Here is a 16,640-nt window from a genome sequence, read left to right on the forward strand (position 1 = left end):
CATTTACAAACAGCCTGCTAGCCGCGATCGGCGGCTAGCAGGCTAATCGGGCTAATCACGGAACTCCTTTCCGTGAAGTGGCAGGGAACGATCGCGCCGTTCCCTGGGAAACTGCAGCCCCTAGGACTTGACGCCAATCGGCGTTAGGCGGTCCTGGGGCTGCTGCCACGCCCATCGGCGTTAGGCGGTCCCCAGGTAGTTAACATTATTCTAAAATTAGATACTAATGAATATGTTTCTTTCTGTAAGCAAGCAATAGATAGGAGTATACATAGATACAACATTCATGATGTAGCAATGATCATATGAATATGGGAATATATATTTTATTTTCCTGTATTTCTCAAAAGGTAATATAATTTGATTGTAAATTTAGTGATCCTGATGTCTGTGCAATTATAAGCTCTTCTAGCACTTTAAATGAATGAGCTTGAGTGGTATAAATTTACTTTAAAATATCGCATAATAACTGGAAGTGCTGTTGCGATTTTTTTTTATTTTTATTTTATTACAGTTATACATGATTGCTTTCAAAGCACTGCATGTAGTGATTGTGCAATCGCAAACGCTGCAGTGTGAATGCTCTCCCAGGGGCCCACTGCACTAGCGATTTGCCGATCCACGGCTATTGGAAACCACAGTGCAAATGACATGGAATCACCCGCGCCCTTAGACATCACCTTCTACCGTGTATACCCGCAGATAAGCTCCATTACGCATATGGCGCCCCACTTTTGGCCTACAAAATAGGCCAAAAGCTATGACCCACCATTTGTATGTGCTGCTGATATATGCAGAGAACAAAGGGCTGTAGAAGGTATAGCTGCCTGTCCTTCCTCCAGCTTGCTTACTTTAGTGTCCAGTGTGGCTTCTGAACTGGCCACTAGAGCTCCAGGCTCACTGTCATGTGACCACAGTGAGCCTGGATCTCTATTGGCCAGTTCGGAAAGCTGCCAGGAACACTGGAGGATGCAAGGCGGAGTTCGGGCAGGAAGCTTACTTACTTACATACTGGAGCAGGCTCCTCAGCACACTCAGCATGCACCCATGAAAAGGCTGACCCCCTATTCACTTGGCCTCTCCAGCATCTGTTAACTTATTTCTTTTCCTTTAAACTTTTTCTTTTAATCTTCTGGGTTTTTTTTGTTCCTTGCTTTCTTTTCTGATTCAAAAAATTAGAGGGTTTGGGATATCACCCTAATTGGCTAGTCTCACCCATTAATATACTGATAATCGAATAAACAAGGTATGGGGAGCTCTAAGCTGGTGAAAAATATATGAATTTATTCCAATATCAAAAACAATCGGTACATAGACATGGAACTGACATACACAACATATACCCTCCCAATAAAAGCACTGATGGAGCTAGCTGACATCTGGGGTGATAGCGTATGAATTGGAGTGCACTCCTATATAGTCACTACGCATGCATGCATTAAGTTTCTTCAGGCCCAGGAAAACAGCTATATCCAAGCAACAACGGAAGAGATCAGCTGGGAAACATCAGCCCGTGTGTATATGGAGCACAATACACGCCTCTGCAAATTCAGCATACGCTCTCATTACAGACACAGATTGTGTCTAACATCAAACCCCTGCAACACTGTCCTTTCAAATTGCGTTTTCTTTTCTGATACCTCGAATCACCCGCTACACTAGGATCTGCACCAAAGCACCACCCACATTGTCAGACTGCTACAAAAACAATAAAGGAGCCTTGACAAAAATATGAAAAATGTAACAAAAGCAGTGCAAGGAAAATAGGAGCAAATATGGTACATAAGACAAGAGACAGAGCATTTATATATTATGCTTTTCTCCTTGTGGACTCAAGGCACTTCAGGACTGCAGCCACTGAGGGCGCTCTCCACAGGTGACCAGGATCATTAGGGAGCCTTGCCCAAAGACTCCACACAAGTGGAACTAGATTGATCATTCTGATTAGTAACTCTGAGTCTCATATTTGAAACACATATGCTCCAGTTTTCCTTTCATTAATTAGCCTGGCCAGAGCCGGGACAAGGTCCTCCAGCACCCAAGGCTGAGACACCAAAGTGCGCCCCTCCATCCCTCCCACGCAAGCCGTCACACACTGATTGCTATTAGTCTAAGAGGCGTCCCAGGGCCCCCAGGACCTTAATCTCTATTTATCTGGCTTGCAGTCACTGCCATGTATCCCCTTTTCTTATTTCTCTCTGCTTCAAACACAATAGAGGAATGATAGCTGAGTGAGTTGTGCGCCCCCTCCTACACTGCGCCCTGAGGCTGGAGCCTCTCTCGCCTCAGCCCGGCCCTGAGCCTGCCTGTACAATATGCAGGAGCTGCACTTGAGGCCCTTTACATCTAGTGAGTTTATATCTAGTGAATTCATCACCACTCATCTAGTATCTTTGGGAGAGCTTAATGTTTGTTGTACCTTTAAGATAGATGTCAAAGTATGTCCTTCACATATTCATGTTCTGCCAGGCTAATGAATCAGCAAACTAATCAAAGAAAACTTTATTGTGCTCTAAAGGGCACTCATTTCAAAATGTACTTTTTATTCCCTTTACACGTCTTTATGTCTTAATTATTAACTTGGCTGTATAATTCCTTTGAACACAGAGGCCTTTTGATCAAGTCACAGACCACAGGCGTAGAGCCTGCAATTCCATCAGGAAGGAAGCATGAGGGGGCTGCTAAATGAAATGATCAGAGCATCGGATAGCAGTGTCAGCTGCTGATTCCTCTATTTCATGGAGGGGGCTTCCTGGCTGGGTTTATATGGGTGACAAATGTACAGATTTCTGAAAAGTCTCCCAGGAGCAGCTGGATAAGAACTTTACAATCAGAACGTCTATAATGCAAAGGAATAACAATATGACTTTCTGATTAACACATTTGCAATGTCACAGATTGGGTTCATTAACTTATCTACTTTTGGGGCATTCATTTATCATTCATGTTATAGATTTGAAAAACGTGCACTGGTGATCAATAAACTCCCTGGTGGTAGTCCAGAGACAAGCTCGGGGTGGTAAAAAGACTCCAGGAGCTGTAATCCCGAGCCTGACTCAGAGTAGCTGCCGGAAGGTATATGCAGAGCCTGTGCTCAGCAGGCATTTCAACTCACCTCCCTGGGATGCAGACCCTAGCAGCCATTCTTCTTCTGAAGAATGCTGTAAAAACAGAGTAAATCAGCCTCCAGCATCAGCAGGCAGCCGGATTAGTCTTACTCCACAGTCCACAGCGGCCTGCAGGGGGAATAGTAATTGTAAGGCTGTATCGGATACAGCAGCCATTTTGTGTAACTTGTGTCTTGTGAAAGCCATGTTGTGCATATTCTGTCTGCTGTGTACTATCTCATATGTGTATGTCTGTTAGAGACAGCCTGGCTGCTAGCTTTGAAATAATACCTGGAAATGGTAAATTTGCATCTCTCTGTAAAGGGCTGTGAATCTCATTTGAACAGACCAGCTAAGTTCAATAGCCCACCGACACCTAGACATTGTGGGAAGTGGGAAATATTTAGCCAGCCTCCAGCAAGGAAATGGTTAATTAGATAATTACCCAACCATTTGTCCTGAATAGTTTAATGTGCTTGAAGGATGTTAGCCCATTGTTGAAATACACACTGTGGACTGTCTGAGTCTGCGGTCCAGAGGTTTGAAAGCAATACAGCAGCCTGTGAAATTTGCATAGAACAGCAAGCTGGGATAGTACAGCGGTCTCTGCAAACCGTGATGTCACCATCTGAGGAAATTAGATTATTTCTGAATTTGTAACCTCAGGTTACTCTTCTTGCTATAAAAAAATCAGTGTGGAAGATTCAGAAATTGTAGATCCCCAGGAGATAGCAAGAAGCTAGGACTACCCTGGTTTCTGACAAGCTGCGTCCTCCCACAAAACCAAGTTCAGACCTTCATGCTGGTAAAGTTTGATTTTTCGGTTATTCTCGTTTTTATTTTTGCAAACTGTCTTGTTGTGTGCCTTTGTACTTTTTTACTTTCTTTTTATAAATATCTTTGTATATATTTATTTTTGCACTGTTCCACTTTTTTGGAATATTAAATCTTTATTTAATAAGCTAGTCTTCTGATGTACTAAGCAGAGTTTTACAACTCCTAAAGAGAAACTGCAGTGTAATTGTGTTACAAGTTCAGTGCCTGGTTGTATGCTGGGATTTTGCCTTGCTACCGTGGGCAATTGTATTGTGTGTGTGTGTAGCATTCTCATACATTGGTCTAAAGCGCGCAGCTGACCCAACCTATGTAAAACGCCAGTCTGAGTGCAAGCAGCTCGACAGCAGAATGAGCATCGTCGAAGTGTCAAGCAGTACTGTTGTGGTGGCTGCTGGTTGTGGCAGAGTGTTGTTGAGGGGCGATGACCTTTTGTTAGCTTGAATAAGGCTGCTTACCCTCTCGATCTAGTCAAACACCCCCCCATCAGGAACTGTCTCTGCAGGCTTGCCGTGGGGACGGTTCCTGACAGTAATTAGCACCACTGGGGCTTTTGCAGGTGCAGGGTGAGCCATTTTTTTTAAATAATCAGAAATGAACACCCTGTGTGTGTGTGTGGGGGGGGGGAGGTGTGCAAAGACTTACCACACCTCCAGTGGCCCAGTGTCTCCTTCCGATCATCTGTAAATGGCCCCAATGTAAAGCCCTGATTGTCAGGGTCGACACATGCACAGTAAGTCCCCGAGAGTACACATGCACTCCCGCGGGAAGACTTAGATGGCACAAGCGGTCACAGGTGCCATAGTGGACATACACTACATGCGCGTGCAGTATATCCAGGTCAGGTGACCACGCGCCGTCTACGTCTTCCTGTGGGAGTGCACGTATACTCTCGGGGACTTACTGTGCAGGGCTTTACAACGCGGCCGTTTACAGATGATCTGAAGGTGCGGTAAGTCTTTGCGCACCTCCCCTCACACACACAGGGTGTCCATTCCAATTCATTGGTTCATGGAGGGCGAAGTCTAGGGTGCCAGGACATTTTTGCCTCTAGGCTCCGGCTGTGATGTAAATCCGGGCCTGCTCAAGATAATGCGTGCAGGGCTGTTAACAGGTTAATTACATATACACAAATTAACTACATCTGACCAATTTGCTCCTAGTGTTTGTATTTAAGGACATTAGATTACACGCTTCATCAGAGATAGGATTCTGTATACTGTCTGATGTGCTGTTCAATATGGCAGCGCTATATAAATACTGGAAATAATTAAATAACAGTGAGTAAACAAGGACATCAGAGGATGACAGTTTAATCACAACATTTCATTTTCAGTGAAAGTGAACATTTCTCTTTTCAGAACAGTTTTTTTTTGTTTTTTTTTACATAATGGGTTTTCTTTTTAAACAAATCACCTCTCCTTAATTTGGCTGCTGTCAGCATGTCAAAACACTCTCCCTTTGTTTAGATGCAGGCATATGTTGATAAACTTGGATGAACAGAGACCATCTTCTCCACAGCTATTGCTTCTTCAACAAACAGCTTTCTGTGCTCAACCATAACGGACCTAATAGCGCAGTGAAAAATGTTATCCAAATAAAGATGTTTTGTTTTGGAATTCTACGTTTTTATTTATTTTTCAAAACTCCTTATAATTAATAAAGATAACCAGAAAAAAATCAAGGGAAAAAATATGTGTTTAGTTGCACAGACTCAGCTAAATATGATGCCTAAATAAATAAATAATCATGACATCAACTCATGCCATCAGGGCCAGGTTCAAGCCACAATGGGGCCCTAGGGCAAAATTAACCTGGGGGGCCCCCTGTCCCCTCCCTCAGCATGTTCACCCTTCAGGGCACCTGAGCCAGCTGCCGTGCCCCCGAGATCTCCCCTTCAACTTTACTGTGTCCCCCAGGGCCCCATGCAGTGTTTTTTTTTGCAGAATAGCAACTCTCCTATCCCGATGCGTTGCTCCATCCATGCGCCCTGTCCTCATCCTGCTGGCTGCCTCTTCTTCTCTGACTCTGTGGTTGCTATTGCATAATGACTGGTCATGGAGAAGAGGCAGCCAGCTGGGATGAAGACATGGAGCAGCGTGCTGGACTAGGTGAGTTGCTATTCTGACAAATCGATGCAGGGGACACAAGTCAGGAGGAGACCAGGGGGCCCTGCAGTACTCAGGGGCCCTGGGGTGATGCCCCCTTTGCATCTATGGTATGGCCCCGCATGCCAAACTTTAGGAATTTATGGTAGAAGGGACACCTCATCTCTTAGAAATTATTTATTTGTATAAAATAATGTGGTTACCTAGTGGAGTCCATAGGAACAAGGACTCCACTTGAGTCTTGTCCATAATAGCTTTCCTACCCATACAGAAATGTTTCAGCCAAAAATTGATCCTACTTATGGTGGCCACTAATGATCCAATCTTTTTCATCCAATTTTACCAAATGTATGTAGTAGAAAGGTAAACTGAGTTAATACATTGAATGGATAATTTAGGCAGTTCCCTTATATTACATAGAATGGTAAGATTGGATGAAAAAGATTTGGATCATTAGTGGGCACCATTAGAATACCTCTCTTCATTCAATACACCAAGTATAGCCCAGGCAAGTGAAAAACTGAGCACCACATCAAAGGCAATCAGCTCATACTGATCTATTTGTGGACACACCCATGTCGCATGCTTGAAATCCGCACTAACTGCCCTTGAGCACCTGGGGTATCCATCCATCTGAAATGTTCTCAACTCTCTGGGGCAAGGGACGCTTGATAAATGAAATACATTTGTACCATTTTATCATTGATTGAAAAGGAGACCAGAGAATGGTTGAAGATATGTCACTTTTTTTTTTTACAAGGAAAATGGGTTTGAACAGCATGCCTTCAGCACAAATATTTGTAGAATTTGTGAAAAGAAATATGGGAGTTAGGATTAGAAAGTTGGGAATGTAGCAAAGTTTGGTAGATAGCAAACAATTTAATATTGTATAAGTATGCCCTTGTCCAGGGCCAGATTTCTGAAAGGCCACAAATGCCTGGGTCTTGGGCAGCTACAGCCCAATGGTTCACCTGGACATAAGAGAGGGGCTGCTACATATGAAAGAGGATTGGGGAAATGGGAAGCAACACATGATAAAGGAAACAGATGCTCAAGGGAGCTGTTCATGAAAGAAAGGGACTGGATGATACATATGGAATGGGAGGGGTGCTGCTGCACAAGAAGGTGAAGCCACAACATACTTGGCCTAGGGGCACAAAAAGTATATATCCGCCCTTGCCCTTAGCTTTCCACCAGCCAGCAGATTTAGTAATGTTGCATTGTTTCCCCAGAGAGATACACTATACCTCATCAGGAATTTTAAGTTAATTACGCATCTGTCTGATATGTATCAACATAATAAGTTACAATGTATTTGCTGGGAACACTAAACTTTGCATTGAATCTGCCATAGTATTCTAAATAAGATAACAGATTAAAGAAACCCAATACAAAAGCTAGGTGATGTTATGATTTAGAAAAAGACAATTCTGTTGCCATTATCTAAGGCAGATTCTTATTTAAGGATCCAGCTTAGGAAATTGGGTAACATAAAACTAGGTAATATAAAGTCAGGGGGTGTCATTCCACTCTACTGTTTAGAGTGTTGAAAATGTGTTCATTTCAAACATATAATTTTTTGGACTCCAAACAAATGTATTTAGTATTGAATTCAGTTCTCCAATATACTTTTAAGTAAGGAACAAATGTTCAAGCACATTGGTAATGATATTAGTTTGACCATTATCACATTTGGTCCTTGCATAGTAGAGTATTTCTCAAATTCATATGTAATGTGAATGGCTGCTGGAAGCGACTGTGACGCTTCAGACCAACTAAGTCTCCCTTGAGCTATTTTGAACTCTCTAAAAATAATAATATAATAATAATACCATCATCTGAATAGCACGTTTTTCCTGTCAGACTCAAAGCGCTTGAGAGCTGCAGCCACTAAGGGCATGCTCATGCTTCATATAATTAGGAAGATACGAGATTCAAACCCTGCTCTTCTATGTCAGAGTCTGTGCCGGAGGCATTGCTAGCCCCAAAGATCAGTGGCTTGTGCCCCGGATCTATTCTGGGGTGTCCTGGATGTCCCCCAGGTAGTGGGCGGCCGTAGTAACCTCCAGCCGCTTGGTCTCCAAGCTTCTGATTTATTCTAGTGTTTTAGAATGAATCAGAATCAGAAGCTAGAACTCCTAGCCTCTGATTCTCAGATGCTAGGGGGGAGAATAGCCAGCTACAGAGGATGTCTCCAGACTTGGAGAGTGGATGTAGGAGAAGAGTAGTTCCTCCCACTATGCTACTCTGCAGAAGTGGGGGGGGGGGGTCAGGGGGAGGAACAGTGAGGACACACCCAATGGTGTATGCTCCCTATGGAGGCTCCAGGCACCACAGCTTCCAGCATGTCACCACAATACCCAGCATGCCCCATAGAGGTACCACAGCGCCCAGCATAACACCACACAGCTGCCAGCATGTCCCATATGTTTTTTCTGTATTAATGGATAGGGGGGCTTCATCCAACATTTTGCTGGGCAGACCTACTTAGACCGCAGTTAAGTTCATGTAAATTTGGCCCCACCCATGACCACACCCACATTCTGGCACACGGCCACACCTTTTTTGGCGGGAGTGCCCAAAAGTACCGTGGATCTCTTAGGATCTTAGCAACGCCCCTGCGCGGTGCCCTTAACCAGTACACTATCCAGCCACCGCAGCGATATCGGGCCTCCCTCTCTTTCCCTCCCTCCCCTCCTTCCCCTGGGCGGCACAGGACGGCGATGCGTCCTGCGCCGCCTCTGATAGGCTTCAGCCTATTAGATGCCGGCGTTCCCCGGCCAATCAGAGGCCGGGGATCGCCGATCTCCTTTACGGCGCTGCTGCGCAGCAGTGCCGTATGATGTAAACAGCGGGGATTCCCCGCGTGTTTACAATTAGCCTGCGAGCCGCAATCAGAGGCTCGCAGGCTGTTCACGGAGACACCATCTGTGAACTGACATGGAAAGGCCGTTTCCATGTAATACCACTTACGACCTGCCGCCACCTATCGGCATTAGGCGGTCATTAAGTAGTTAATCTTAATGCGGTTGGCTAATTATTTATAGTCTCCATTTAAAAGGGAGATGTAGCGTCATAAAATGTATCTGGCAAGGTAATATTCCTTTTGCCTGCTAACAGATCCTCATGGAGATGAGAAAGAATAACATACAAACCTCACCTGTACATCTCCACTGGAAGGTCTTCTGGGCTAGCATGCCTTAGGCCTCTCTTTGCTTTCTCAGCTTGAAAATTGAACAATCAAAATCCCCCTTGGCAGGATTTGATTGTTCCATTTTCAAGCTGCAAAAATTTGCATCAACTCAGAATTATTTGCATCTCATTGAACATGCATAGTAACCAATCGATCTCAGTCAATTACCATATCTACCACTAACTAGAGTGTGTAATACAACTGTGTATGATCTACATTACCTTTGTTTGTCCATGTGAACTGTTTGTATTGCTTCTACTCAATATATTATGCAGCTGTATAGCGCCAAGGAAGACAACGTTCGCAGATGATTATTGCTAATAGCAATAGTGTCCATTTTATATATTAGATCCCCTGCGCAGCACAAGGCTCTACGTGAATCTGCATGGTCGCCTTTCTTACTCTTCTTAGAAGGATATTTTAGAGAGTCAGAGATATAAAGGCTACATCACTGTGCAGGTGATGTAAGAAGATAACATACTTTGACTTGTCATTGCAGAGAAATTCATATCTTTATCTACAACAACAGCATAAAGGAAAATCAGTGCATAAATATGGCATAAGTATTGTCCGGCTGCCGGTGAGTTGGTGGCAGGGTGAGCTGAATAATGGCTCACCCTGCTGGTGCTGAAATTCCAGATGGTGTTAAATACTATAATACAATACAATAACATTTCTATAGCGCTTTTCTCCCATAAGACTCAAAGCGCTTTGGCTCTCTCAGATTCAGTAATTGGTAGTAGGATGAAGTATTAACACAACAAAAGTTATATTTCTGCAAATGCCAAACTGAACAGGTGCGTTTGCAGTCTGGATTTAAACACGTCCAGGGATGGAGCTGTCCTGATCTGTTAAGGTAAGGAGTTCCAAAACGTAGGGGCAGCATGACAGATGGCTCTGGGACCAAAAGTTTCCAAGTGGACTCTAGGTATGACTAGATTATTAGAACCTGTGGATCTGAGATTGCAGGGATTGCTACGCACCTGCAACATTTCTTTCATGTATCCAGGGCCCAGATTATTCAGGGATTTAAATGTCAGTAGGCCGATCTTGAATAGGACCGTCCATTCTATAGGTAGCCAGTGAAGGGAGTGCAGGACTGGCTTTATGTGGCAGTGACGGGGTTGGTTGGTTAGCAGTCTGCCAGCAGTGTTCCTTTTTTGGAAGGCCAGTGTAGAGAGCATTGCAGTAGTCCAGTCTTCAGTTTTGTCTGCATTTAGTTTCAGCCAGTTGTCATTCATCCATTGCTGTAGTTCACGTAAGCAGGCGTTTATAGTTAGAGTTGGGTCTGTCACACCAGGCTTGAAGGAAAGATATAGTTGGGTGTCGTCCGCATAGCAGTGGTATGTCAGGCCATGTTTTTGGACTAGTTTTCCAAGCGGTAACATGTAAATTGTGAAAAGCACAATTACCATTTAAATACTATTCCTCCTCCAAGTCATGGACACCCCTTGAGACACCACTTGAGGGGACATAACTTGGGGCTGCTAACCAACTCATGGCTGGTGTCATGTGCGAGACCACCTGCTTCATAAAAATCTCCATGCATCTAATTTCAGGAAACAAACCATGCTGTGCTATACCATAGATATACACCTCTGACTATACCTAATAAAAAAATTATACATACCTCCTCCAGCCCCCTTTAGGCTCATCAGCCCCTCCCTGTCCTTCCAGGCCGCCTGAATACTCTACTAAGTGGCCCGGTAACTCAGACAGTTTGGGCCAGTCGGCACACACACAGTCCGGCCGCGCATGCGCCCCCATCGTGGGAGCGTGAGCGCATCATGGTAGATAAATGAATACCACTCAGACTTTGAATAGCAATCAGTCCTTGCAACACTACAATTGTAGGTACAAATCTCAGCCTACAGATATAAAGCCCTGGGTCAGGTTTAGATTTTGTTTTATGTATATTGCATAGAATATGTCATAATTTCCAATTCAAAATGTTTGTTCTCCATACAAACATACAGGTTTAATTGTTTTACTACCTTGCTGGCTGAGACTGTAAACGTATCTTCCTGTGCCAAAGAGCAGAAAAAAAATTGGATATAAAGACAGGACTCTGCTGAGCTGCAGCTGCAGTGCTGACAACAAAGTGTTCATCTTTTACCAGAAGAGGGAGGAGATAGGAGAGGTCATAGAGAGAACAGGATTTCTCTCTCTGAGCATACCTACTAGAGATGGTCAATAATTGTGGCCTGCATGCAAATTTAATGCATTTTGCTAACAGTGAAAAATATGGGAGTGGTGATATTAAAGCTTTAAAGTCTAACTCTATCAACTTCTTGTTTCAGCTTCGGATAGAGGAGCCCTATGCTACTATTAATACATTTTATTATTTAGTATAATAAATATTAATAAATTGAAAGTGTTAAAAAGTTGAAAAGTAATGGTATATATATATATATATATATATATATATATATATATATATATATATATATATATATATATATATATATATATACATATGTATATATATATATATGTATATATATATATATATATATATATATATATATACAGTGGGTTGCGGCCCCCTTGAAGTTTTCCACATTTTGTCATATTGCTGCCACGAGCATGAATCAATTTTATTGGAATTCCACATAAAAGACCAACACAAAGTGGTGTACACATGAGAAGTGGAACGAAAATCATACATGATTCCAAACGTTTTTTACAAATAAATAACTGTTAGTGGTGTGTGCATAATTATTCAGCCCCCTTTGATCTGAGTGCAGTCAGTTGCCTATAGACATTTCCTGATGAGTGCTGTGTAATCTAATGTCAGTACAAATACAGCTGCTCTGTGGCCTCAGAGGTTGTCTAAGAGAATATTGGGAGCAACAACACCGTGAAGTCCAAAGAACACACAAGACAGGTCAGGGATCAAGTTATTGAGAAATTTAAAGCAGGCTTAGTGGGTTGCGGCCCCCTTGAAGTTTTCCGCATTTTGTCATATTGCTGCCACGAGCATGAATCAATTTTATTGGAATTCCACATAAAAGACCAACACAAAGTGGTGTACACATGAGAAGTGGAACGAAAATCATACATGATTCCAAACGTTTTTTTACAAATAAATAACTGTTAGTGGTGTGTGCATAATTATTCAGCCCCCTTTGATCTGAGTGCAGTCAGTTGCCTATAGACATTGCCTGATGAGTGCTGTGTAATCTAATGTCAGTACAAATACAGCTGCTCTGTGGCCTCAGAGGTTGTCTAAGAGAATATTGGGAGCAACAACACCGTGAAGTCCAAAGAACACACAAGACAGGTCAGGGATCAAGTTATTGAGAAATTTAAAGCAGGCTTAGGCTACAAAAAGATTTCCAAAGCCTTGAACATCCCACGGAGCACTGTTCAAGCGATCAATCAGAAATGGAAGGAGTATGGCACAATTGTAAACCTACCAAGACAAGGCCATCCACCTAAGCTCACAGGCCGAACAAGGAGAGCGCTGATCAGAAATGCAGTCAAGAGGCCCATGGTGACTCTGGGCGAGCTGCAGAGATCTACAGCTCAGGTGGGAGACTCTGTCCATAGGACAACTATTAGTTGTGCACTGTACAAAGTTGGCCTTTATGGAAGAGTGGCAAGAAGAAAGGCATTGTTAACAGAAAGCATAAGAAGTCCTGTTTGCAGTTTGCCACAAGCCATGTGGGGGACACAGCAACCATGTGGAAGAAGGTGCTCTGGTCAGATGAGACCAAAATGGAACTTTTTGGCCAAAATGCAAAACGCTATGTATGGTGGAAAACTAACACTGCACATCACTCTGAACACACCATCCCCACTGTCAAATATGGTGGGGCAGCATCATGCTCGGGGGGGGGGGGGGGGGGGCATCTCTTCAGCAGGGACAGGGAAGCTGGTCAGAGTTGATGGGAAGATGGATGGAGCCAAATACAGGGCAATCTTGGAAGAAAACCTCTTGGAGACTGCAAAAGACTTGAGACTGGGGCGGAGGTTCACCTTCCAGCAGGACAATGACCCTAAACATAAAGCCAGGGCAACAATGGATTGGTTTAAAACAAAACCTATCTATGTGTTAGAATGGCCCAGTCAAAGTCCAGATCTAAATCCAATCGAGAATCTGTGGCAAGATCTGATAACTGCTGTTCACAAACGCTGCCCATCTAATCTGACTCAGCTGAAGCTGTTTTGCAAAGAAGAATGGGCAAGGATTTCAGTCTCTAGATGTGCAAAGCTGGTAGAGACATACCCTAAAAGACTGGCAGCTGTAATTGCAGCAAAAGGTGGTTCTACAATGTATTGACTCAGGGGGCCGAATAATTATGCACACCCCACTTTGCAGTTATTTATTTGTAAAAAATGTTTGGAATGATGTGTGATTTTCGTTCCACTTCTCACATGTAAACCACTTTGTATTGGTCTTTCACGTGGAATTCCAATAAAATTGATGCATGTTTGTGGCAGTAATGGGACAAAATGTGGAAAACTTCAAGGGGGCCGAATACTTTTGCAACCCACTACATTTGTTACCAATATACTGTAAGTATAATAGTTTAAAAGAGTAATATGATATCCATGTCCTGAAGCTTTGCTGTGATGATGATTGATATTTCATGATTGTCAAAATGCCCTGAATTCCAAGATGCTTTGATTTTCACTTAAGCAGTTGTGTATTATATTATATTTTCTGTTTCCAGGCCTCCCAGACTTGGTACCTGACCCCTACTACATCCAGTCCTCTATCTATGTACAGAAAATGTCCATGTACAGCTTGAGGTGCGCCGCAGAGGAGAACTGCTTGGCAAGGTCAGTGTGGAACCCTTATGTAGTCTTCTACTGGGTTGCATGAATTTATTTGATCTTCCTCAATTTGGGAAAAGCATTATTGTTTGTTAAATATGTAAGAATGTCTGGAACCAATTGTCCATTGTGGGTGATATTTCCAGGTATCTGGTAGAGAAATGTAACAGTGTCCTCCCTCAGAGGAGGCTTCGTGAAGTGAACAGGAATGCAGAGCTGGAGGCATTTTAACATACCACAGAGAAATATTAAATTATGAAACATAAGAAACTAAAATAATAACTGAATAACTATCCATTGAATTTCTTTCTTTTTTTACTTCTTCTCAAGTAAAGACAACTGGCATTCTTGCAGTCTTACTATTAAAGAGGAACTGTAGTGAACATAACATAATAAGTAAAATTGTGTTTTGTTTTGTTTCTCTTTACAATATTCATTCATAAATTAATTAGCCAGTGTTTGCCCATTGTAAACTCTTTCCTCTCCCTGATGTACATTCTGACATTTATCACTAATGGTGACATCTTTAATTCTGCCAGGTGATCTGTACAGAATATTAATTAATGAGAGTTCTATGCACAGAGGGAGATACTGCTTGTTTGGCAGTTGGAAACAGCTGTTATTTCCCACAATGCAACGAGGTTCAGACAGGGAACTGTCAGGACCATAGTCCTGTCATCATACTGTGGGAGGGGTTTCACCACAATATCAGCCATACAGAAGTCCCTGATAAACTATTTGAGAAATGATAAAGATTTCAGCGGGGACCGATTAATCAGAAAAAGAAAGGAGTTGTTTGTTTACCTTCAGTGCTTCATATGCTAGAGCTCCACCTTGCACTCTTAATTTGAGGTACTTGAGGTATGGAGTAGACCATGGGGCGTAACAATCGGGGCTGAAAGGGATGCAGCCACGAGGGGGCCTGGGGCCCTTCTGGGGCCCACCCATGGCCATTTTGGGGAAAGGAGGGGGCACAGTGAATGAGGGGGAATAATGGCCACACAGCAGAGGGGAGAAGGGCCCACTCCCCCTCACCTTGGGCTTCCCCGTCAGCAATTTCCCTCTCTAGCATTGACGACAGCAGCAAGCGGGCATGGAACGTCAAGCGATGGTGGTTCTACTCTGTAAGCGCCTGATGCTACTTCCTGTTTATCAGGAAGTATCGTCAGCAGGGGTCTAGTCCTAGGAAAAGAGGTGAGTGGACTCACCCCGAAAACCTGCGTGACGTGCCAAAATGGGCGTGACCACGCATAATGTGGGCGTGGTCATGGGTGGGGCCAAATATACATGACCTTAGCAGTGATGCAAAAGGTCTGCCGGGGAAGTTTGAGCTCTGCCGTAGTGTATTCCCCAAAAATAGATGTAATCTGACAGCATTACACCAAAAAGACACGTAATCTGGTAGAAGTTCCTCCAAAATACAGATAATATGGCAGTGGTTCCCAGAAAATAGACAATGTGGCAGCAGCAGTTCCCCCAACATACACATAATCTGGAAGCAGTTCCCCAAAATACCCGAAACCTGGTAGCGGATCACCCAAAATACACGTAACACCCAAAATACATGTAATCTGGCAGCAGTGGTCCCCCAAACATACACAATCTGGCAGCAGTTCCCCAAAATACGCATAATCTGGCAGCAGCCGTTCCCCTAACATACACATAATCTGGCAGCGGCTCCCCAAAATACACTTAATCTGTTAACAGCGGTTCTTCAAAAATGCAGATAATCTGACAGCAGTTCCCCCAAAATAGGTACCCATAGCATAGGTAGCAAGGTCTATAGGTGTCCCCAGTATAAGTAGCCATGAGTATAGTTATCCCCAGAATAGGTAGCCAGGTGTATAATGTCCCCAGAATAGGTAGCAAGGTGTATAGATGTCCCCAGAAAAGGTGGCCAGGTGTATATATGTCCCATAGGTAGCCAGGTGTATAGATGTCCACAGAATAGGTGGCTAGGTGTATCTGTTCCATAAGTAGCCAGGTGTAGAGTAGTCCCCGGTATATGTAGCCAGGTGTATAGCTGTCCCCAGCATATGTAGCCAGGGGGTATATGTGCCCAGTATATGTAGCCAGAGGTATATGTCCCCAGTATATGTAGCCAGGGGTATATGTGCCCAGTATATGTAGCCAGGGGTATATGTGCCCAGTATATGTAGCCAGGGGTATATGTCCCCAGTATATGTAGCCAGGGGTATATGTGCCCAGTAAATGTAGACAGGGGGTATATGTGCGCAGTATATGTAGCCAGGGGGTATATGTGCCCAGTATATGTAGCCAGAGGTATATGTGGCCAGTATTTGTAGCCAGGGGTATATGTGCCCAGTATATGTAGACAGGGGTATATGTGCCCAGTATATGTAGGCAGGGGTATATGTGCCCAGTATATGTAGCCAGGGGTATATGTGCCCACCCAGTATATGTAGGCAGGGGTATATGTGCCCAGTATATGTAGCCAGGGATATATGTGCCCAGTATATGTAGGCAGTGGTATATGTGCCCAGTATATGTAGCCAGGGGTATATGTGCCCAGTATATGTAGGCAGGGGTATATGTCCCCAGAATAGGTAGCCAGCAGGAGGGGAGCAGCGCAGAGATGTCGCCCCTCTCCTTTCC

The 16,640-nt window shown here is 43.6% G+C and overlaps 1 protein-coding gene across 4 annotated transcripts in view; it reads left to right on the plus strand.

The window, feature by feature from the left end:
- LOX (lysyl oxidase) overlaps window positions 1-16,640 on the plus strand; it is a 165,881-nt gene that overhangs the window by 69,661 nt on the left and 79,580 nt on the right. For all 4 annotated transcript variants that reach the window (XM_068247027.1, XM_068247010.1, XM_068247019.1 and 1 more), the window contains exon 2: window positions 13,922-14,030. In XM_068247027.1, the coding sequence (XP_068103128.1) occupies window positions 13,981-14,030 (50 nt within the window). In that variant the 5' untranslated portion in view covers window positions 13,922-13,980. The remainder of the gene's footprint in view (window positions 1-13,921; window positions 14,031-16,640) is intronic.

This window comes from Hyperolius riggenbachi, chromosome 1, assembly GCF_040937935.1.
Source record: "Hyperolius riggenbachi isolate aHypRig1 chromosome 1, aHypRig1.pri, whole genome shotgun sequence".
Lineage (NCBI taxonomy): Eukaryota > Metazoa > Chordata > Amphibia > Anura > Hyperoliidae > Hyperolius > Hyperolius riggenbachi.